The sequence below is a fragment of the Callospermophilus lateralis genome, chromosome 7 (assembly GCF_048772815.1).
Source record: "Callospermophilus lateralis isolate mCalLat2 chromosome 7, mCalLat2.hap1, whole genome shotgun sequence".
Lineage (NCBI taxonomy): Eukaryota > Metazoa > Chordata > Mammalia > Rodentia > Sciuridae > Callospermophilus > Callospermophilus lateralis.
The window spans coordinates 89,418,598-89,442,220 of record NC_135311.1 but is presented as its reverse complement, the minus strand read 5'-3'; the positions used below and the strand labels follow the sequence as shown (position 1 = coordinate 89,442,220).

Genomic DNA, 23,623 nt, shown 5'->3' with positions numbered 1-23,623 from the left:
TGCTCTGGGAAATCAAGCAAGAGGAGGAGCGCCCCACACCTGCAGTGTCTATCAGGAGTGAGCACACTGGCTTGCGGCTGTCCTGCCAGGTCCTGTATTTCAAAATTCAGGTGAGGATACCTTGTCCACAGATTAGGATAATGTCTCCTTGATAGCAAGGGCCATCTCTGTCCCTCCATCTCATCCAACATAGCACAGTGCTAAGTACTGTGATGCTTGGTAGTTCATTTGTCAAGGCTCACTCTCTGATCCGGGCAGTAAAAGAGAAACAGAAACTCATGAAGGGAAGTGCTCTCTGGAAAGTGACCCTCAATTGAAACTGCTGCCCATTTTGTTCTTCTCTGTGCATTCCATGGCCAAAGGGAGAAGCAAACATCTATTCCTTTCCAACCCGTCTCCTCATGTTTCTTGGCATCTCTCCACCCACTAAACAAAAGAACACTCCTCTATAGTTCCTTCCCTTTTATATACCCTTTGGCATCAGAAACTGTTTGTCAAGTTCCTGGAAATGGGTTTTCTCCCTAGCGATTCATCTAGGACCCATCTCATGAAGAAAAGAAGCACCACATGCCTGGGATTCACTCTTCATAGAAGAGACCTGAATTCTTGGCTCTGGGCCTTAGAAGTAAGTGCAGTGGCGGGTAGGGGTCGGGGGAAGCCCAAGCTAATTAAAAGGGAGCATGGGAAGGTTGGGGGAGCGAGGAAATACCATCCAGACACCCAGGGGATTTTAAAATGCAGCATATCCTCTTGAGGGTTCATGTTTAGGTTTCCATGGAATATTCCCAAATATTTCTAAGGAACTTCAGAATCTTGGCTAATGCTCCATAATTCTTCGGACACATTGTGTATCCTCGTGGCAGATGGAGAGGTAAAAAGGGAAGAAGAGCAGAGAAGGAAAGTGTTCAGAGAGCCTGACATGGAAGAGACCCTTCTGACTACATGAGGTCATGGTACCACATCAGAAAGCACAGGGTACAAGCTACAAGGGCTCAAGCTGTGAAGCTACCACTGGAAAACTGCGAAAGCACATGGCTTTTGTGTTTGTGATCAGCACAGAGTACCAAAGCAGTCTAACCACGAAAATACTGGAAGAATGTTTCTTCCCTGGGGCTCTGCTGGCATTTGAGGTAGGACAATTCTTTATTGCAAGAACCTATTTCTTTCATTGCGGGACATTTAGCATCTCTGGAATGTGGACACTAAGTGCCAGTGGCACATTCCAATCATAGTGACAATCCAAAGCAACCACAAATACTTCCAAACTCCCATCAGTGAAGGAATCCAGGGATATGGCCTCCTGTTGAAAACTAGTTTTTGAGCTTTCTTGAAAATAATAGCTCAAGCTGTCTTCAACAAAAAAATCCTGATGAGGAAAAGATGGAGTTCTGACTCTCAGCTGTGAGCTTTAGAGCGTAGGTGAGCTGTTGTGAAGGGTGAGGGGTCTGATGGGATCCACCTAAAATCCTTGGCTTGGCAGGGCCATCAGCCTAACCAAGCTGGAGCCAGGCATTCTTGCCAGCACTTGGATACTCCTTACTTGTGACAGATATCATGCCCTGGGTTGTCACTCAGTGACAGAAAGTGCCCCAATGCCACTTCTTTTCTATCATGAAGCAAGAGAGGCATTGAATGTCACAGTTCAGAAGGACTTAAGAGAGACCACTGAACTGTTGGGAGAAGTGGTGCACAGAGGGTTAAGAGGTTTGCCAGGGATCACACAATAAAAACAACCAGCAGAAGGGTTCATGTGCATAGAGAGCAGCAACACACAGTCATACTGGACCCCTGCAACACATTAGTGCTAGGACGCCATCCAGGAAGTGCAGGCACTGCTCTATGTGGAGTTTCCCTGGAAGACAAGAACTTCGTCTACTTCAGTCAAGGCCAGGCCATGAGGTTTGCCAGAGTCTGACAGGATGACTGTGAAATGAAATGAAGGTTCTTGTCTGCAAGCCCGGAATCTCTTCCTGCTGTCATGTTGAAGGTCCATGTTCCAGAGGCTACACACCCCCACTTCCCATGCACAAGGTAAAAGCACTGAGTACTAGCACTGGAATGGAAGCCAATGGCTGTCTAGCTTCCAAACTTTCTAGAAAGGAAGTTGGTCAAACTGAGAGCAGAACCGTGGGTAGGGAAGTGAAGCCTTTACTCTTATTCAGGATTCATAGCCAGAGATGGGACTAAAATGGTAACAAGTAGGTGAAGGTGTAGAAAGGAAGAGACATCTCATGTCCAGGATGCTGTCACCTGGAAATGGCCAGAAGAGTACAAAGACAGATGGTAGCTGAGGCTGCTCCACTACCCATGGCCCCTAGAACAGAAGCCCTCTTCTCTGTCATCCTTTTTATTTCTATCTATATGTCACTACCTTCTTTTCCTTTCTCTCGTTCTCAAGATCATAGGCCCATGTGTGAAAAATAAAGGCCGATCTAGAACTCTTGCTTCTAAAATATCACTTCATTCAACATGTCTAAAGCATCTTTAAGAACCATCTCTACTGCCCTTCAGGAGTAAACACTGCAGCAGGGGAGCAAAACGGCCCAGACAGACTCATCTCACATCCACCCAGTTAAAACTGGACCCATACTTCACAGGCTTATTCTTCAGGATGCCAGTACCAAGTGACATTCTGTCAGGAGAAAGGGCTCCAGGAACAAGTGATTTAACAGTTGAAAGAAATGCTGTTACTCCCACCTTGTCTAAAAAGACGTATGTTACAAATTAACGTACTAAAGGCATTCAGATGACTTGCAGTGAAAGCCCCATTAATGCTGTTCAACCTAACTGCTGGTAGGTTTCTTAAACACACCAACATCCCATGTAACAATGTAACTCTATTCAGTGTAACTTGATGGATTCTAATTGGAGTGATCAGGAGGTTTCCAAGTGAAGGCAGCATTTTGTCTGGACCCAAAAATGGGTAGGGGTTTCATCAGGCCCACATGAAGGTGGTATGTGGAATCCATTCCTTCAACAACACACCCAATGAGCAATTCCTAAAAATGAGGTCAACCCTCAGCTGCTACCTTGTATTCTGCACCAAGATAGACTTACACTCACTAGTGCATTTGAGAAAGTTCACCTTATGTCTGGGGAACAGCAAATACGTAGCTAAGGTAAAACAGAAGAATGAAGGTAAAAGAGAAGAAGGAATAAAGTTGGAGCCAAACAGCAAAGGTTCTGTTAAATCAGTTATTACCAGGTCACCTATCCTACGTTATTAGCACTGGCCTAAAATCCCATGGCTAGCTGAGAAATTCCTGGCAAGTGCTTCTCTTCTGGTTTTTAGTTTCCTCATCTCTAAAATGATCAGAGAGGCTAAATACTCTAAGGTTCCTTTAGGTATCATCATATCCAGGTTCTGTGACTATAAGATAGGAAAAGATAACACACAGCAGCACTGAAAGACAGGAAAGTTCTGAAGACAGGAGAAGGGCCACTGGTTTGAATGTTTGTCAAAAAACACTCTTGAAGGGCTGGAGGTATAGCTCAGTGGTGGTGCCTAGAATGTGCAAGGCCTTGGGTTAAATCCCTAATATGACAATTAAAAAAAAAAAAAAAGGAGCCAGGAAGAGAGAAAGAGAGAGAAACAAATCCCATAAACCTTGAAGAAAACTGAGCGGGAAAAATAAGCCCATCCCATCTTTCACTCTCAGGGCCCAGACTTCCTCTACCTTATATTTTAGGATCTTTTCATGTTGGAAGAAAAAATATAAATATTATTTCTAACAGTTAATTTTGCTCAAAAAAAATTGAGGAAAGCAAATTTGATTTTTTTTTGTATTAAACTGGGACATATTTTAGAATAGAATGAAATATTCTCAACACATTTAGACATTAAGAAATGAGGACCTGAAGAACTATCTGACTTGTGCTGGCTTTTGTTTTATGTGTCTACAGAGTTCCTTGGGGTGCTCCTTCACTGTATCTCAGTATTGGGGGACACTTGGAAGAAGGTGATGAACCCAGAGCTTTAGCCATTTAAATCCTGTAGAGACAGAAGCCGGCTTATCCTGAATGAAGCTGTGCTAAGGAGGCTGGGACTCACCATTGGACTGGTCTTCCCCATAGTTCTTATGGGAGGGTGCATACAGGAACATCAAAGCGAAGACATAGAGGTTCCACATTCCATAGATGCCTGTGAAAAAGGCACTGCTCACTTGGACTGTGACACCGCCCCATTTCCAATGGCCTTCAGTCACCTGTGGAAAAGGAAAGTGACATTCTCTTGGAACAAGGGAAAAAATACATAACACCAATCCAGAAACCAATCAACACAAAAACCAGGACTCTTTCACATATGGAAAAAAGTCAAGGGCCATGTAAATCTCTCTGTTTTAATGTGAATCATACCAGTGAAAACTGAGGGCTTACTATGCGTCAGGCACAATGTCAGTGGTTTTATTCCCTTGGCGTCATGTTAGCATCACCGGGGGAGTGTCCCTTCCTGCCACCAGCCATCTATTGTAATCTCTTAGTTAAAGAGCCTGTGTCTGAGCCTAACCCCTATCCACAATCATAATTCCTTCCCTGTGGACTTCCCAGCTAGATGTAAACTCCCTGCAGGCACATACCAACTCTGGTTTGCTTGCTGCCTATCCTCAGTGCCCAAAGTACCACAGGTGTGCAATGAACACAGGTCAATCCACATCCAGGCCATACCACTCACTATTTAATAAGACAAGAGAGAGAGGAAAGCTCTGATCTTGAGTTTCCTTAAGTGTGAAATAAAAACCTGAAAGGTCATGGGGGAGAATTAAGTAAAAATACTTCTAGATACCGCCTGGCATACAATAAGCAATGTCTTATTTATGTAGAAAATGTCACTCTAGGTAAGTTACCCACAAAGGTAATTATGAGGCCTTCATATGCTTTGCAATTCTGCAAGAGATGTTTTGAAGCTGCTTTTGTCTGTGTTAATGACTTGGTAATTGTTTTAAGGGTGGCCTGAAGACATATGGATTACACTAGGAACTGTCAACAGAGCCATTGAGCTGAGTGACTAATAATTTGTACCAGCTCTTAAGATCACTGAAATGATTTTGACTGCTTCTCCTTGCTACAGGACTTGTAAATGGGAATAAAAGAAAGTACTGGATAAATGTTGCTGTGTCAGTTCAATGAGCTTGAGTTATAAAAACCTTCTCTAGGAGTCACTTTTAAACTGTAAGATGGTGAGCTGGATCTAAATGTTAATGACTTGAACAAACAGGTTGATCTCACCTCCTATTTATGATACAATGAGCAGGCTTCCTGCAATGCTGTCTATGTTCCCTGTGACCCACTGGGGCTGTTGGCCTGGTGAAGTGTTAAGCACAGGCTTTACCTTTTAAAGACCTGGAGTGTCAGGGAACCAGGAAACAGCTCTGGTTTGCTTGCTGGTTTACCCAACTATGGACTTTAGTTTGGCCTTCATGATACATAATATAAATGTTCATTTTTATGACTCATAAACAAACCAATACAATGAGGTCTTCTTTATTTTGGAAAATAATTTACTATAAATAAAATATTCAGGAGTAGTTTTAGACAAAGAAGGATTTTATCACCATTTCTGATTTTAGGTCATATATCAGCATTCAAATTACTCAAGATCTCAAGATCTCCGAACGTCACTCCTCTTTACATTTAAGTCCAAAATATCCTAATTTACTAAAACCTATAGTACTTAGAGAATCTTATGATGATTTTTAATGCCTATAATGAAAGAGGAAAGGAAGCTTTAAGATATTTCCTGGAAATACATGGACACATTGTGCTAACAGAGAGAACTCCCCTTCACAGGGTTAAGGAGAGGAGGCCAGGCGGAAGGAGCTCTAAGCAAGATGGGATATGGTTGTTTTCCTACTCTGTTAGAACAGTGAGCCTTCTGCAAGAGGAAGGGCCTGTAAGAGAGCCTATATCCTGTGTTACGAGTTGGGAACACCCAGTACTGACAACTTTAATGGAATTAATTCCTGCTAGGATCAGCATGACTGACCCCATCTTTGGAAGCACCAACTTGCATGCCTCATACTCAGTGATGCTCAACCGATGTTTGCTAAATGAATAGGGGTAGAAGTACAGGGATGTGCTAGGACACCAGGGCAACCACATGGAAACAAAAAGTAGGGGTAGAAACAGCCACTCAAGAATCTTCTGACCAAAAAGTAAAAAAGAAAATATTGCAGTCTATCAGTAAATCACAATAATTGCATTTCAGTGTGAGAGGAGATGCCGAGGGGTAACAAGCGTGAATTAATTTAAGTATCACTCTCAGTCATACTCATTTATTATCATTTAAAACAAGTGGTTAACACAGATAGAGCAAAGGTTCTTAAATGCTTATGTATTAAATATATTAACTATTCATGCCATCCCAGACATTATACCAAGCATGTTAATACAGAAGTATCATTGAGTCTGAATGCAACTCTGTGAGATGGGTAGGAGATGTTTCTACTCAACACAGGGGTAAACTACGGTACTGAGAGGTGTAGGTAGTATCCTACTCAAGACTGCTGAGCTAAGATCACGGGTCTGACTCCAGAATAAGGTGGTCTTAACCATCATGTGATACAAGGATAAGAATACTCTTGTAAATGGGGGTCAGTCTCTGAAGGCATCAACTCCTGTGTACGGCCAAGTTTCTTTTGGAAATTCACTTTGCTGTTCATTGTGTGTGTGTGTGTGTGTGTGCGCGCGCTCGCGTGTGCACACACACACGCACATGTGTGCTCACATAAGCATGTGTGTATGTGTATGCATGCATACATATGTGTGCATGCGTGCTCACATAACCATGTGTGTATGTGTATGCATGCATATGTATGTGTGCGCATGCTCACATAAGCATGTGTGTATGTGTATGTATGCATACGTGTGTGTGTGTGTTCTCCACAACATACAGGGTCTGTAGGCCTAGTAAGGGGTGTGTGTGTGTGTGTGTGTGTGTGTGTGCACGCGCGTGTGCATGTGTGTGTGTATATATATATATCTCTCCTCATGCACACACGCACACACACACACTCACATAGGTTTGTAGATTCAAATTTGTATAGTAGCATATATCACTATATTCTAGATCAGTAATGTATGATATGATAAACTGGATATATATACAAAATATCATTTTACCTTAGAACCACAGAATGGATGCTCATACTATGAGGGCACACAGGAGCTTACTTAGTCTGACTGAGGAGACAGCAGATTCATGTCTCTGTCTCATGTTTGCTCTAGGACATGTACATTGTTTAGGATGCAGTTGGAGATTCACCAATCTACTGAGTTTGTAATCTGTAAATACCTTATTTCTGGCCATGGAAAAAGGCTGAACTGCAAAAATGAACTGTCGAGATAGCGCACCTCCACTGCTTAGAGACTGGAATGTGTTTTCTTCTTCTTCTGTTTTCTCTGAGTTACTCATGCCTGAGACATATTGAGCTCTGAGCACGTTCCCATCAGTATGAACCATAATTAGCAGCCACACCAGGGCAAGTTTTGTAGATCCAAATATTACTAATATTCCTCTCCCTTTTAGAGAGAAAAACCAGCTAGCCCAAATTATTATTATTATTATTTTTAATTACATCCCCTTCTGTATAAGTCTTATTTCTAAAAGTTCCTGTTTTTCCTGATTTTTACATCTCAACAATTTACTTTTGTGTGAAACCACCCAATTATACCCCTGGAGCCAAGTGAAGGTCAAATCCTTTACACCCAGTAGTCTTGACAACCAACATTCCACTTAACAAGATTTCCAAATCCCAGACACAGGCTCTCTTACCGGAAACGTCTCCTCTATAAGTCACAGAATGAAGTGATCACACATACACACAAAAGAGATGGAGACAGGCTCTCTGGGAGTTTGCCGCATGTGGCTTGACCTGAATGTCAGGCACCTGGGGGTCCCCTCAGTGAAGGCCAGCGACCCTCTCCCCTGCATTGCACTTCTGTTCCCTACTGCCACCACCTCTGAATGGAACGCCTCTTTTTTTTTTTTTTTCCAGAAGGAAGGGGCCAAAAGACCAGACTGCGATGTACCATCTCTTGGTTGCTATGACTGAGGCCATTAAAATGGCAGGCATTAAAAGACTGCACCTCAGTCCCCAGCTACAAAGCCTCAAGGTCACCGCATTCCACAGCTTCCCGTGGGTCTTTCATTCCCAGCCTCAGAGCTTCAATATCCTGGCGAGATCCCCTCGCATTATATTTCAGGGGGCTTAAATGCAAGCTCTCCCAGCAAGCCTGAGAGTATAATGGGGGTTTTAAAACATTCCTTTTACCTAGGGCTGGGATCCATTTCAAAAAGTTACCCAATAGGTTTTCTTTCAGGTGAGCTCATTGCTCTGACATTCCAAAATGACATTAGAAAATAAATCCTCTGATGACTATATTAATACAGTACCTGGGACACCGAGAGTTATGCTGGAAAACGTCTTAGATGTCTATAAATAAACCTAAAAAAAAAAAAAAAAAACCCAGCAGGAGGAATGTGAGGAGCTAATGGAATTCAAAAGGCCTCATTGCTACCCCCTCAGAGTTGAAATCCACTCCGGGCCAACTATCGCAGTAGATATAAAAAGCCTGCCACAGGCTGGAGCCGGATACTGGGGCAATGGAATATTAATCTTTTTCTCCACAGAAAAGCCACAAAGTATGCTCCTTGGAAGATGGCCTCCGCTGCTTTAAAAAGTACACTAATTAAACATGTGCAAGGTTAAAGTCTGGCAACATGCAAACAATTTAAGGATTAGTTCCCTCTTCACTTCAGGTAGAAGGAACTCTGCAGAGACAACGGTGAGATGTGGGTGTGGGGAGAAGGACTCCAGCTTTCTAAAGTGGCAGGAGCATGCATCAGGACTGAAGTGCCCTTCTTTTCTGCCTTCCAGGGAGCAGAGAGTAGAAAGTGCCCTCCTTAGACCACTGAACTGGCCCCTCTCTCAGCCTGGTGGTCCTGGCCGGTTGTCACAGCCCACACTGAGGGACTAGAGGAATCAGAAACCATTTGATCACATGAGGGAACTGGCCAAGGGAGGCCTCAGGCCTCAGACACTCTGACTTGACTTTGGGTGTTTGAGCTGGTTGAATAAAAAACTCATTCAGACTTGGAAATAGTTTTACTGCATTCAGAGTGGAGAGCAAAATTTCCAAATTTTTATACACAAACACTTGGATACAAACATAGCACATTGCTGCAGGTCAAAGCAGATAGGGTGAAGAAACATAGGAGGACATACAGGTTATTTTATTTTTGGTAGCAGAGATTGAACCCTGAGTCACAATACTAGTGCTTTTTATTTTTATTTTTTTATTTTAAGACAGGATCTCACTAAGTTGCTTAGGGCCTCACTAAGTTGCTGAGGCTGATTTTGAACTTGTGATCCTCCTGCCTCACCTCCCAAGCTGCTGGGATCATAGTACATCACTGGTTCTTAGCTTATTGTTTTATTTCAAACCATATGTACTTTAGTCTTTAGCAGAACCAGCAACACTAACATCTCCCAGCAGCCATAGCCAACAGGATGCTGAGGCTCCTAATGTGGAGTTTCCTTGGATGGAATTCAAGGGGCCCAAGAACTGTGATAAGAAAAAATTCCAAGCTGGATGGGGCGGTGCACACCTGTAATCCCAGTGGCTTGGGAGGCTGAGGCAGGAGGATCATGAGTTCAATACCAGCCTCAGCAACTGTGAGGTGCTAAGCAACTCAGTGAGACCCTGTGTCTAAATAAAATACAAAATAGGGCTGAGGATGTGGCCCAGTTGCTGCAGTCTGACTGGGCACAAATCACGAGCCACTCAAGCAGGAACAAACTTTATTTCTGAACTCCACCAGCACACTCCCCAGGAACTCTCCCGAACGCCACCCACGCGGCTCCTCCAGGAACACACCACACACCAACCGGAACTCCCACCACCGGGAACTTCACCAACCAACGCGAACTCTTCAGGAATCCCCAAGAGAGAGCTAAACCGGAACTCAACGGGAACTCCGCGAGAACTCAAAAGTCATCATCTTAATGGCTCACTGGCGTCACCTCTCAACCACTACTTCTGGCAAAAATGCCATGCGTCATCCCGACTTGGCTGTGGCCCTCAACACCCAGGGTTTGAATGTCCCTGAGTTCAATCCCTGGTACCTGCCCCCCAACCCCCCCCCAAATTCTCTATTTTCATCAGTCTGTAAATGAAAGCATTCCCTTCAATGACAAATGTAGTCAACAAACCCATATGGTATTAGTACTACCTATGAATCATCAATAGAAATCATGATATTGTCACATTATTTAGACTTTTTGAAGATACAGATCTGTAATATGCATAATCATAGGATATAAATATTTTGGATTTCAAAGGGAATGTTTATTTATTTGAAATTTCCTTTGAAATCCAGTTTTCTCTTTAAACTCATTTAGAAGCATTCTGAGAGACTCGTAGCCTTCACCAGGTTGCTATGGGAGTCCATTTGGAGTTCCTGTACTAGAAGAAACTTGATAGCAGAATGGAGTCAGTCTCATTCCTGTCCCACCAAATTTCTTTCTGTTGTCCCAACATAGGAATGACATGGCACTAGCTAAAGAATCAGAAGGACCAAGTTGTGCTCCCTGACTTGCATGTACTTCGGCAAGTCAGCCTTCCTGCCATTCACTGGCGAGCAGCTATTCACGCTTACTTAGGATGTGCCAGGGGCAGTGCTAATCACTTGGCAATGTTACTTCCTGTGATCCTTACAGCAACCTTCTGTGGGTGGTACTATTGTTTAATAAGATAAATTAAACCCCCGAACTGTTAAGGAACCCACCCACAGAAAAGAGAATAAATGGGAAATGTCTCTAAAGCTCTTTGACTTCATATTCTGGAAAAAGAGGGATAATAGTTCGTACCCTAATTACCTCAAAGAGTTTTTCTGAAACTCAAATAAATATAGTTTCAACTTAAACAGTACTTTCCACCTTCCAAGGCAAGTCACCACCAATATTCTAAAGTTACCATCATTATTGAAATTTTCAAGTATAGCAAAATTTTGTGTTTGGGAAATAACCAGTGAAAAGATAGGGTTCTAGCAAGGGGACTTTTGAATAACATTTCACATAGAAGTGGCACTATAATTACGGAATGGCTGACAGATTATATAAGGATCTATGTTAATGCTACATAAGGATGCAATCAAATTAATACTTGCTTGTTAGCGTTGTGCTGCGGGGCTTGAAAAGTTTATTCTCCTAAATAAATGAAACATGGGCCCTGGTGCAGGCATTCAATTTACTTAGCATCTTTTAGCTCCTGCAAGGTCATACTAAAGGGATCATTCAGTTCATATGGCTAGGGGATGGATAACAAGTCCCAGACTAGAGTGGTCCAAATAAACAAGGCTTCATCAGCTGGTCAGAATGATAGACTCTGCTCCTTTCTTCAGCAGCTCTAGAACCTTCTATGCAGTATGGGGACATTCTCCCGGAACATCTCAGGGTCCACTTACCTGACTAACAATGAAGAAGATAACAGTCATGGCAGCACAGGCCAAAGTGATGAGCATGAGGAACTTGAACCTAAAAATTAGCCCCTGTTAGAAAAAAGAGTAAGAGAGGTTTACTATCTCATCAATCCTTTTCTCAATATAAATCCAAGAAAAGCTTTTTAATTGATATTGGGGATTGAATCCAGGGGCACTCAACCATTGAGCCACATTCCCAGCCCTTTTTATATTTTGAGACAGGATCTTGCTAAGTTGCTTAGGGCCTCACTAAGTTGCTGAGGCTGGCTTTGAACTCGAGATTCCCCCTGCCTCAACTTCCTGAAGCACTGGGATTAAAGGCATGTACCACCACACCCAGCTAAGAAAGCCATTTTTTAAAAACTCTGTAAAGCTGGCCACAGTGGTACACACTGGTAATCCTAGTGACTTGGAAGCTGAGGCAGGAGGATTGTAAATTCAAGATCTTCCTATATAAATTACGGAAGCCCTGTTACAAAATAAAAATGAAAAAGGGTCAGGGATGTAGCTCAGTGGTATAGCACCCCCAAGTTCAATCCCTAGTGCTGGAAAAAAAAAAAGAAAGAAAGAAAAAAGAATACTGTAAACCAAATCCCTAACAACAACAGTAAAATAATTTCACATATTAATATTTCTCGTGCCGAGGTGAATGTGGCTGAGAAATTTCTTGGGCCAAACACTTCCTATGTTCTTATCTTTCATGAGACAGTGACACCAGAGCCTGGGAAGTTATATTCACAGCACGTCATGAGGCTGCTAATTTCCCTGCTAAGCTGGTTATGCTTCTCTGCCAGGGTTCAAAGTTACCAAGTTCAAGTTTTCTGTGGCTGTAATAAAACTCTGCTCCAGTGAACAAAAAGAAATATGCATATTAATCAACATGAAGTGGATTTGGTTGAATTTCCTCACATGGCACTACAACTCTGGAGACAGGCAAAGCCTCAGACGGTACCCATGGTTTCCTGAGAGCAGGATTTGGGGGAACTTGTGTTTCAGGAAGAGAGATACCTATTAATCAGGGGCTCTTAGGTGCAGATCCACTACACAAGCAAGCCTAGGGATTCTGTGGTCTCTGTGCCTCCTTCACAGAGGCATTAGGCCTGTATCTCCGGCCACTTAGGCATGAACCCACAGTGTCCTTGAAAAATCAAGAAGGCCTGCATTAGACATTTGAGGATGTTAAGCATTTCTCTCAAATGAGGAATGTAATCTATAAACAGATTATTGAACTCTATCTGAGCATCTGCTGGATACTTTAGGGGAATGTGGATTCTGAGAGTCTGGGAAGCAGATCACTTGGGCTGAAACCTATTTTAAGTTTAATTCTGGGCAAGGGAAAGTCTCACTCCAAGCCAAATCCCCGTTTAATGACAACTCACTTTCCCATCCAGTGTGCACCTAATTCCATCCAAAGTTGAAGAACCTGTCAAACAAGTGTACACCTTATTAAGGAAGGAACCTATTCATACCATGAATACCTTCAAGATCTAGATAGCTGGTCAGGTGTCTCTCATAGTATATTTGCTTCAGAGCAACATTTGCCTTGAGCTCCTACATGAGAATCTCAGTGTACACTGCAGAGTGAAGCCTTTCACCCTCCAGGGCTGTGCATTTATGCATCGAGCAGAGATGATGATGAGCAGAGAACAGAGTACCAGGTCCTGAAGAAGCCAAGAGAGAGCCGCTCACCTCATAGTGTAGCCGCCGGACCTTGCTCATGGCTGGCAGACTGGACTGCTTCCCACTGATGTTCCGGAACACCTGAAATACCATGAAGCACAGAAACAGGAAGTAGAGGCAGAGGCAGATCCCAGCCACAATGATGAAGGCCATCTGATGGTGTCCAGTAAAGGAAATAGCAGGTTCCTCACACTCAGGGGGCACAAGCACTGCCCCCTGGTCTGTGGGTGATCCTCATTTTATTTCTGGGAATTTAGGATATTTTAAGGGGGATAAAAAAATATTAAAATCTGGCATTCTAATGAGCGATACCGAGGTTTTCTGACATAACAGCTTCAGAGAGGGGAGGGTTCAGATTGTTTTCTAAGCCAAGTCAGAAGAGAAGGTGTGCCCTGTTTATTAAAAAATGTAGAGTCTACTCTAGACCTACTGAGTCAGAACCTGCCTTTCAACCAGTTCTCCAGGAAATACTAATGCATCATGATTTGGAAAAACCCTAATAGAGTGATATTAGTCACTACACACTAATCAGGTGAAAAGGCATATTAAAAGCACTGTACAAGGTCAAATGAAGATGCCCAGGTCCCACACTGGTTGTATGATAGACTCAGACTTCCCAGCTAGGAAACCAAGTGTGAGCATGTTTGGAACCCCCTGGGCTGTCCTTGGGCTTCTAAGAGTGAGACTGAGGTGTCCTACAACAGAGGGGAGGGAACAAGTAAGGGCAGGTACAGTACCAACAGCTACTAGGGCCCCAGGAGTGGGACTGAAGTCCTGAGGTCAAACCAGAGGAGTAGTACAGTTCACAATCTTCTGTCACCACAGAAAATCTTCTCAAATGGGATGAAACTGAAGGACCGGTGGTGAAGGTTGGGAATGGGGATAATATACTCTGAGACCCATTGGAGAGATTGAGACCTGCCATTACAGCCAACCTGAGGACCACCAAGGCCTGGGGCAGCATGAGCTGGCTTGGAAGATGGGTGACCTGACTCCAGCTCCTCTCTACTGCACGCTCAAGCTGCCAATAGGTTTCAACAATTTAACAAGCATGAACTCCGCATTCATATTTCACGAAATGGTGTACTTAATGCAGATTCTCCTTTCCTATGGCTGCAGGACCCTGGAATAAAGGGGATGTGGTTATTTGCTATAAGACTTGAATTCTTATTTACTTCCCTCAACTTTCATCTTATCAAAATAAAAAGGTTACACTAGAGGACATTATAACTGTTCTGCACATCATGCAGATAACATTTTTTGGTGACAAGGATGGTGGTGGAAGAGTAGAGCTCAACTCTCCCATCCCTAAGGTAATGATAGTACCAATTCAGTTTATTCACAAAATCCTTGTGATACTAAAAGGCCCCGGGAGTAGAATTGAAGTCCTCAGGTCAAACCAGAGGTGTAGTACAGTACACAATCTGTACAGTTGCCAGACAAAGCACATTAATGGGAATGTGGCAAAATATTACCCATCAATAAAGGGTACAATCCTAGCCTTTCTCCCCACTCCAGAGGAGAATCTATTTTTTTTTCTTTCAGAGCACTAAACATATTATTATTCAGGAGATAAAATATTTAAATCCAGCATCCTTAAAGGGATAAGCTAAGACTGTCACTTCTGCTTCACGAAGATGACTCAGACAGTTTAAGTGAACCAACCAGAAGCCTCAGCACTCTTCTGGAACTAATCACCTTAGCCTTATCTCCACTCCGTCTCAGAAATGAAGAGCAGCAGCGTGGTGTGCCAGCACACCAAGGTCACTGTCAGAAGCCTTGCACACAAGCGACTTCAGAAACCAGCTCTCCCACAGGGGCCCAGAGATGAACCTCTGTGGCTCCAGGGAAAAGCGAGTCACGCTTCAGTCTACAGTAAACAGTGAATAATAGATAATTTAGACAGGCTGCAGTAAGACCTGCCTCTCTGATCCCTTTGCCATGGGGACAGGCACAACCTTCTCCCTTGGCCTGCTCTTGCCGGGCTTGAAAGCAAGCGGTAATTCTTCTCATTATTTGCCTTAATTGTGCTGTTATCATTGGTCTGGGGATCAAAGCTCTGGCCAAGCACATATGCAGAGCATCAACTGAGCCTTGGAAAATGATCTTGGGGACCAGGCGGCTGTGGGAAGAAATAAAACCCTGAGCCCATCGAGGAAGGATACAGCCAGCTCTGTTCCAACATCTGTAGTCCAGATACTGTAGAAGGGATTCGTGAGTTGTACTCCTCTACAAAACAAAAACAAAAAACGAGGTGGAAAGGCAAGACAATTAATACAAAGGCAAGGTGGAACTCTTTTTAGTTTTGCAGCTGGAAGGGAAGGAGCTGAATTCAGACTTAGAAACCTCATAGAGAGCTTAAAGTGAAACAGTCTAGCGGAATATAATCAGCGCAAACATTTTGTAACTCTAAACCTGCGACTTAGTCCCAGTGCTTTGTTTGGTGGGGGGATACTAGGGATTTGGTACCACCCAGGGACACTTAAATACTGAGCCACATTCTTAGCCCTTTTAGACAGGGTCTTGCTGAGTTGCTTAGGCCCTTGCTAAGTTGCCGAAGCTGGCTTTGAACTCATGAACCTCCTGCCTCAGTCTCCTGGGCTGCTGGAATTACAGGCGTGTGCCACCAAGTCTGGCTCTAGTCCCAGCTGAGTCCCACAGGTATCTACTCACCTCTCACACATGTCAAATATGAAGAGGCAGAAAGAGCCAACGGCGATTGGTCCAACTTGCTTCCAATACCCTGCAATGTGATTCCGCTCATGCTGATCCTGAGGGAAAGCAAATTAAGAAAGGAGATAAAGACTGGAGGACAGCAAAGCAATTCTACAGGTGAGCCAGTCTTTCAGGACAGTCTTGGTGACCACCTGTTGTGCCATCCAGAGCCTTGCTAGGGTCCAGGCATTGGAGAATCAAAACCTCTGTTCTTCAGGGGCTTGCTTCTACTGGGGAGGCTGGCACAGGGACAGACATTACGCACCAGCCAGGAGGGCTCTGGTGGTAATAAGAAAGAACATGTGCTCTGGGAGCACAGAGAAAGGCCTCGGGCCCTGGGAAGGGGGAACTTCTGTGGTCCAACAAAAGAACTCTTGGAATTAAATTCCTCTGTGACTAAAAACCTGTGTTTATGAAGGAGGAGCACTCCCCAGAGGACAAAAGAAAAACATAAAGGCATTGAATTGGTTGAGGGAAGAGATCTATTATGGTTAGAAAACTAGACATATTTTTTTCTCTGTCTTCATTAACACCAAGCATGAGTTCTCTTGACGGATACAGCAAGACACTAAAAGAAAGAAAATGGGGGAGGGGGATGATGAATGAAAAAATGAGAAAGGCAAGACATATCTCAGTCTGCACGCTGGGACACAGAGGGGGCATCTACCCCAGAGCAGCTCATTCTAGAGTTCACCCAGCACTGCTGCCCAGGGGGAGCTCTTGTGTGGAGTCTGGCCAGGGCAATGATGTCCCTCTCTTCTCACCACTGCTCTCCCAAAGGGCAGCCTGCTTCAGAGGGTTGATTTTTATGATCAAAACATAATGGAACCTCAAAGTATCTCCTGTACAGGGACGCCTGGGTATGGACTCGCGGATGGGGTCCAACTGGCATATGTATGCCTTAGCCACAAGGTGAGGAAGGCACCATTCCTATTTTTATTCATGGTACCTCAATCCCTCTTGAAATATGATTTGACGTCTGTGCAAGGAGGTCAGTATTGTTGGGTAACAGGGGTCACTAGGTCACCTGGACCAACTGCCAGCTGGAGAAAGTCAGGTCCACATTCTTTAGTGGTTAATCTATGCCTGGGGACAGGACAAGCACAGCTGAGACCAGAGGATGAGATACAGTACTAATCTTAGAATCTGCATTTTTTCTTCTCCTAAGGTACTCCTATTATCCCATTTAATTCTTATAGAAACGTAGGTAGTAGTAGGCCTGAAATCCCATTTTACAGAAGGGGAACCTGAGATTCCATGACTTGCCAAGGCCACTCGCCAGTCACAAGGTGAAGCAGGAATGGGACCCACAGGGTGGACTCTACAGCTCCCACCGGCAACAGCTATCTTATTCTGTCACAGTGGACCAGAGGCTGGGAGGTGGCTGCCAGCTCAGCAGCCCACAAAGCCACTATGGCACAGGTGTCTGTCCCTTTCCGTGGCCGTGGGGGGGGGGGGCTCTTACCATCATGTGCTCGCCACAGAAGATGATCCAGAAGGAGAGAAGCATTGCGTAGAAGATGCCCTGTCGGATGTCGCCAAACAAGAGCATCCAGGTCCAGTCAAACCCAATGGAAAACCACTCCACTGGGATGTTGATGAAGGTCATGGAAATCCCCAGGGCAAAGATGACTCTGACGGCAAGAGAGTGCGGGAAAAGCCAGGTTATTCACGGAGGAGGCTGATTTTAAAAAATCTGAAGCTAGTTTTCAGAAGATTTTATATAAAAGTAACTAAAATGTTGCTTATTGGGATGGAAGCCATAGGATGGGTTTCCCAACTCCTCATCCCCAGTCTCCACACTGGATGCAAATGTCCTAAATGGCACTCTGAGAGTCAAAAGGGCCACCCCAGCCTCTCTAGCTAATGGAACCTATCCCCGAACACCCACCCTTCATTTTACCTCCCGCCATGTTAAGAGTCTCCTATAACGTTTTTTAACCCCTTTGTGTTCTTGAACGGTCTTCATCGACTAACTCCTCTTACCTATTTGGGATATCATTTACCCTGATCATTAAGAACACGCAGGATTGTGATCTCCGCAGCAATGATGGATTATGTAGCATATCTGTTTCAATAATAAATGACCCCAGACACATAGGAGACATAAATTATTTGGGCTGCTTGGTTAGACTTGATTTTGCCTTTCCCCATCACTCTATTATCTTCCATTTCCCTATTAAAATGTCATCCTTATGTCACTGATTTATTCACACTTTATTCATACCCACGAAATATACACATGGTTATTATGGACTGGGCATAGTGTTAGGGCTGCTGATACATTGAATAAGAATCTTTTTTTTTTTTTTTTTTAAACTCATGGAGATGCATTCAGAGGGGGAGCCAGAAAAAGAGGCGACCGAAACTGAGTATGGTAAGCAACATGGTAGGAGTCAAAACTGCTGCCAGGACTTGTCTCTCAAGCAGAGGCTGAAATCGGGCCAACAGTGATTTGAGATGAGGGAGGTGGAAAAGGTGAGGCCGGGGGCAGAAGCTGGGTGGAGGAACAGAGGCCTGGAGGGGCTGAAGGATCCAAGGATCTCCTCATAGCCCATCCCAGTCAATAACTAGACACCGAGATCAGAGAAATAAAGAAGGATGAGCTCATGAAGCTACTTGCACACCTCATTAGAGATTTGGAAATTTACCTTGAAGAGGCCAGGAACTCAACAAAAAGTTTCAACAACAGAGTGACATGATTCATTAATTTAATATAATCGTCTTAACCTCCTGCGTTCCAGTCTTTACTCTGGGCACTGAGAATATGGTAGTGAGAAAAATTAGCAAGGATCCAGCTCTCATGATACTTGCATTCAGATGGGGTGAAGCAGGGAATATGGGAGGAAAAATGTAAGTAAATGACAAATGTGCATTATGAAGAAAAATAAAACTTGTTAAGAGGACAGAAAGTGATGGAGGTGAGATTTTATATAAAGAAGACAAGAGAAAGCCTCTAAGATGAGAAACATCAGAGCAGGACATGTGGAAAGAAGGAATTGAGCCCCAAAGATACCTGGGGAAGGGTATTTCATTCAGATAAAGGGCATAGTAAGTGCAAAGGCCCTGGGGTGAGACCAAGCCAGGCATATTTGAGCACCATCAAGAGGACTTGAAAAAATAGGAGGTAAGATCAGAGGTGGTGAGAGACCAGAACTTTAAGGAGTTTATAACCAGGGCAAAGGAGATGAAAAGCCAGTGGAGAGCTTTGAGAAGAGGAGTGACATGATCTGATTAACACTTAAAAGGGAGCCCTGAGGTTGCTGTGTGAATAGATTATAGGGAGGAAAAGGTTGGAAGCAAGGAGAGCAGTCGAGAATGCGATTTCCAATATCCAGATGTGAAGTCATGGTGGGTTAGTCCGATTTCAATGGTGGTAGTAGACATGGTGGGGTTTCCCAGTGGGCTGATATGGAATGTGAAAAAAATAAAAGAGAATAGAGGGTGATTCCTCCCATTTTGCTCGAGGGACTGAAAGAACTGAGTTGCCATTTACTAAAATGGGAAGAGTCATGTTTGAAATAGGAGGAAATCAAATGTTGTTCTTCCATGCTTGTTACCTCTTCAGTGTAAGTGAAGACGGCTGAATCGATACCTGGGATATTTGGGTCTACCTTCAAGAGAGTCTGAGGTTGAAGACATAAATGAAGAGTCAGAGGATAGATGAATTTTAAGACCATGAGATTAGATGAGATCATCTGGGGAAGAAGCTAGTGAAGGGAAGAGCCAAGAGTTTGGAAAGATGGGAGGAAATAGTAATGGAGACCAGGTGACAGTTGACAAAGCACAGCAGCTAAGAGAAGGATGGAGGAGGCTGGGTGAAGGGAGTGATCCACCATGTCAAATGCTGGTGATCAGTCAAGGACAGTGAGGATTGAAAAACGACATTTGGATTTTTTTTTTTTTTTTTTTTTGGATTAAACTCAGGAGCACTTAATCACTGAGCCACATCCCAGGACCTTTTTTAAAAAACATATTTTATTTAGCGACAGGGTCTCATTGAATTTCTTAGGGTCTCACTAAATTCCTGAGGCTGACTTTGAACTCAAGATCCCCCTGCCTCAGCCTCCCCGAGCTGCTGGGATGACAGGCGTGCACCATTGCACGTGACACGACCTTTGGATTTGTAATATGGGGATCGCTAATGATCCAAAGAAAAGCAGTTTGCATGAAGTGGTGGGAACAAATCCAGACTGAAATGGGCTCATTCCGGAAAAGAAGAAGCAATATATGGACAAGAAAGTTGAGGATTCCTGATTTAGGGAGGAGCCAAAAAAGGGTCTGGTGGCTTCAGAGGAAAGTGGGGAAAGGTAGAGTTTTGTCAAAGAATGGGAGATGGCAGAGCATGTTTTTATATTAATGGAAATGGAAGAGAGAAAGGAAGACATCTGCAAGAGCATCCCCCTACTGCAGGGGAACGGTGTTCAGCTTAGGAGCCTGGCAGCTCCTCCACAGGAAAGAGAGGTATCTGATTGTGGTCACGGGAATGAAGAGCAGAGACAGAAATGTGAGAGAGGTAGAGCCCCTAGGATTTAATACTTTGCATTTGCAACGTGAAAGAGCAAATGGAGCCCAGGATGACTACTGTTCAAATCACTCTCCCCATAGTGGCTGCCTGACCTGGACCCCAGTGAGAACTGCTGCCCGGCAGATCTCGGGAAGCCAGTGTTCCTTAAGAGTGTTCAGCTCTTACTTTTCCAGAAGCACTGGGGGTCTGGACATCATGGTGATCCTCCTCCAATACCACACCATGATGATGAAGATGCTGGGCGTCAGGAAGGTCTTCATGGCGAACCACACCTTGGTGAAGCCTCCATTTTGGTGGATTCCCTAGACAAGACCGATTTTCAAGGTGAATATATCTTAGTTCTCTCTCTCTCTCTTTTTTTTAAACCATCAAATGCATTTTGGGGACAGATGAGTGGAAGAGTTTTTCTGCTGAACTTTCAAGATCAAAAGTATTCATATTCACAGCAGGTACTGCCCTCCTAACCCTCTGACCCCTCCTCAAGTATTGTAGAACTCTCTACTAAAAAGGATAAAAATGGGCCATGCTTTGCTGAGGGAATGATTAAGAATCATTTCATTGAAATGTTGGAGATATCCCACATGTCCAATAAGTAGAGATTGATCAAAATGCATTCAGATAAACCTCTGCAATGGAATGCTAAGCAGTATTGCAAAATAGATTTATACTACCTTCACAATATACAATTAAATGAAGAGGAAAAAAAGCAAGAAACAAGAGTCAGTTAAATGTGATCTCACTCTTTTACAAGGGAAGGATTTATATAAAATGTGCTCTGTGTGAGGGGGGGTGGGTGTACATAGAAGAGGCAATCTTAAAGGAAATACATCAAAACCTCAATAGTGATTATTTCTCCAGATGGTGGGATATTATAGGTGATTATTATGCACTTCTGTGTCCTGCACTCTGATTTCTACATTAGATATATATATATCTTTTATACCAGTTTTAGGGTTTTTTTTTTTTTTTTTTTTAAAAAAAAGTCCTCCTTGCTCCAGGTGCTACTATTTCCATGATTAAACACATAAACTGGAAAAGAACCTAAAAACACCACTTGGGCTTGAAACATGAGACATGTTAATTTTTTTTTCTTTTTCGCTTTTATCTTGATGTTGTTCAATATGCGATCACAATGATTTTATAACCATTATAATGATCTTAAGTGATCTGAAGCCCACTTAAAACCCTAAGTGAGCAGAATATTTGCATTGTTTTCCATTTCTGTAATCTCTCACACAAATCAATCTACTTCATGATCTCTGCCATTACAGGTATGCTCTTATTCCCATTTCTCAGATGAGACAACAGAGACAAGTGCAGTGTAGAGATGCCAAGAGTGAGATGGAGTTCCCTTCCCACACACACCGCCCCCCCCCCAAGCATTGATGGTGTTCTTGGGCAGTATTTTAGTGCCCCACCTGTTGGATCAATTACATTCACTCACCACCAACCGAATATCCTTTATCTCTCCAATCCCCACATTGATTTTCTTCTTCTCATTCACAGGCAGCCGGATGTTTAGGAGGTAATACTTGTGAGCCACAGACCCGATTTCCATGAATGGCAGGACGTCACACTCATAGTAACGGCCCTCATGCTCTGGGGTCTGAGGAAGAGCAGGGGGTTTGAGGCAAGTCATTAGTTCCAAAGGACTCATTCTCATACATGGGCCTTGCATCACCAATTTTAAAAAGCACATATTTTAAAGCATACACCAGAGATGCAAATTAGCAGGGAACCCTGGAAGCAAGGTTTCTACCCAGCTACCCCCACCTCAAAAATAAATATATCAGTCACATTTATGGCAGAACCAAACATTTTCAGGTAAAAAGCAGCAAACTCTCTCTTCACACCTTTCTCAGCTCTTCAATCCTTGGTAGAGTCTCGCATCAGATCACTCCGAGGGTCTACCAAAGGCTAAGAGAGTTTTTCATTTGTGCCACATCATGGGAGACCTCTGAGGCTCTGTGGGACAGTCCACTCTTTAAACATTCTGGAAGAAGCCCTGGCTGAAGTCCATTGCACTCTTTATGATGGCTGATTATTTTTATGGTGAAGTACAAGAAGCTGAAAATATCTTTTTTTTTTTTTTAATTTTATTGATCTGACAGGAAAAGAAGTAACCCAAAGAGCTTGTGGGATTTGGGGAAGACAGAAAGTCTAGAAAGGTAATAATGAGATTAGTTTGCTAGTGATGGCCACCCAGAATTTCCTCCCTCCCAAGCTTCCTGACAGACTAAGAGGCAAGATGGTAGAAGGGAGCTGAAATTTTAAAAAGAAAATAAGTCTGGTTTCTGGAAAAGACTTCGTGGACTTTCTGGGCAGCAATTTAAGAGAGGACTGCATGGCACACAGTGTTGGGATTTCAGGAACAGGGCACAGCTTGCTTTTGAAAACTAAATTCTGCGCTACCTCTCCAGGCTCCCGGCTACGTGTGCCTGGAGAGAAGGGGGAGTAGGGGTCAAATGTGGGTGTGTAGAGGCAGGAGCTTCCACAGGCAGGGACTGTCCGGGGACTGTCCCCTGGGTAAGGCAGAAGAAGGTCTGCCATCAACACTGGATTTATGTGCCAGCTTCCGTGTTTGCTTAGCACTTCCTGATCAAGGAAGTGCTACAGGGGAGACCTACTTTGTCATTCCTAAACCTGAGTTAATTCACAGGACCTCCAAAATCTGTCACAAAATTTCAGAGCAAAAGATCCACTTGAAAGTCAGAAGAAAGAAGATAGTAAGGAGTCTATAATCACGCATGTGAAGGGCTCTGCCCTTCTGTGACCTTGGTGGGTTCCTCACCAGACGGTCAGAACTTAGAGCACAAGAAACAGACAGGGACACAGGCCACTCGTGGCCCATGTGGAGGGACAGCAGGCAAATACCTGTTTTAAATGCTTCTTCTTCCCTTCTCCACCCAATGCAGACATCACTAATCATTCATGATGATCAAACTTCTAAGGGGTGGGGGACTCTTATTAGACACTTATCAATTGATTTAAGTTGACAAATAAGATTAAGGGAAAGAAATACAATAATCAAGTTCTGGGGAAAGAATTTTGCTTCTATTTCAAACTTTGGATGTAGGTTGGATGATTCTCCCTACATAGATGGTATTTCCCTCCCCTCTAAGGCTTTCTCGCATACTTACAAATCAGGCAAGAATTAGGGCTCTGTTGGAACTACTAAAAATACATTATGGGCTCTCATTCAGCCTTAGATTAAGCTGCAT

The 23,623-nt window shown here is 43.6% G+C and overlaps 1 protein-coding gene across 1 annotated transcript in view; it reads right to left on the bottom strand.

Moving 5' to 3' along the window:
* Positions 1 to 23,623, bottom strand: part of Wls (Wnt ligand secretion mediator) — a 101,784-nt gene that overhangs the window by 13,329 nt on the left and 64,832 nt on the right. Inside the window, exons 4-11 of the mRNA XM_076862310.2 lie at positions 21,847 to 22,008; positions 20,568 to 20,704; positions 17,340 to 17,508; positions 15,833 to 15,930; positions 15,325 to 15,388; positions 13,169 to 13,312; positions 11,465 to 11,548; positions 4,052 to 4,205 (exon numbers count right to left, since the gene is read on the bottom strand). Coding sequence (XP_076718425.1) covers positions 4,052 to 4,205; positions 11,465 to 11,548; positions 13,169 to 13,312; positions 15,325 to 15,388; positions 15,833 to 15,930; positions 17,340 to 17,508; positions 20,568 to 20,704; positions 21,847 to 22,008 — 1,012 coding nt within the window. The remainder of the gene's footprint in view (positions 1 to 4,051; positions 4,206 to 11,464; positions 11,549 to 13,168; positions 13,313 to 15,324; positions 15,389 to 15,832; positions 15,931 to 17,339; positions 17,509 to 20,567; positions 20,705 to 21,846; positions 22,009 to 23,623) is intronic.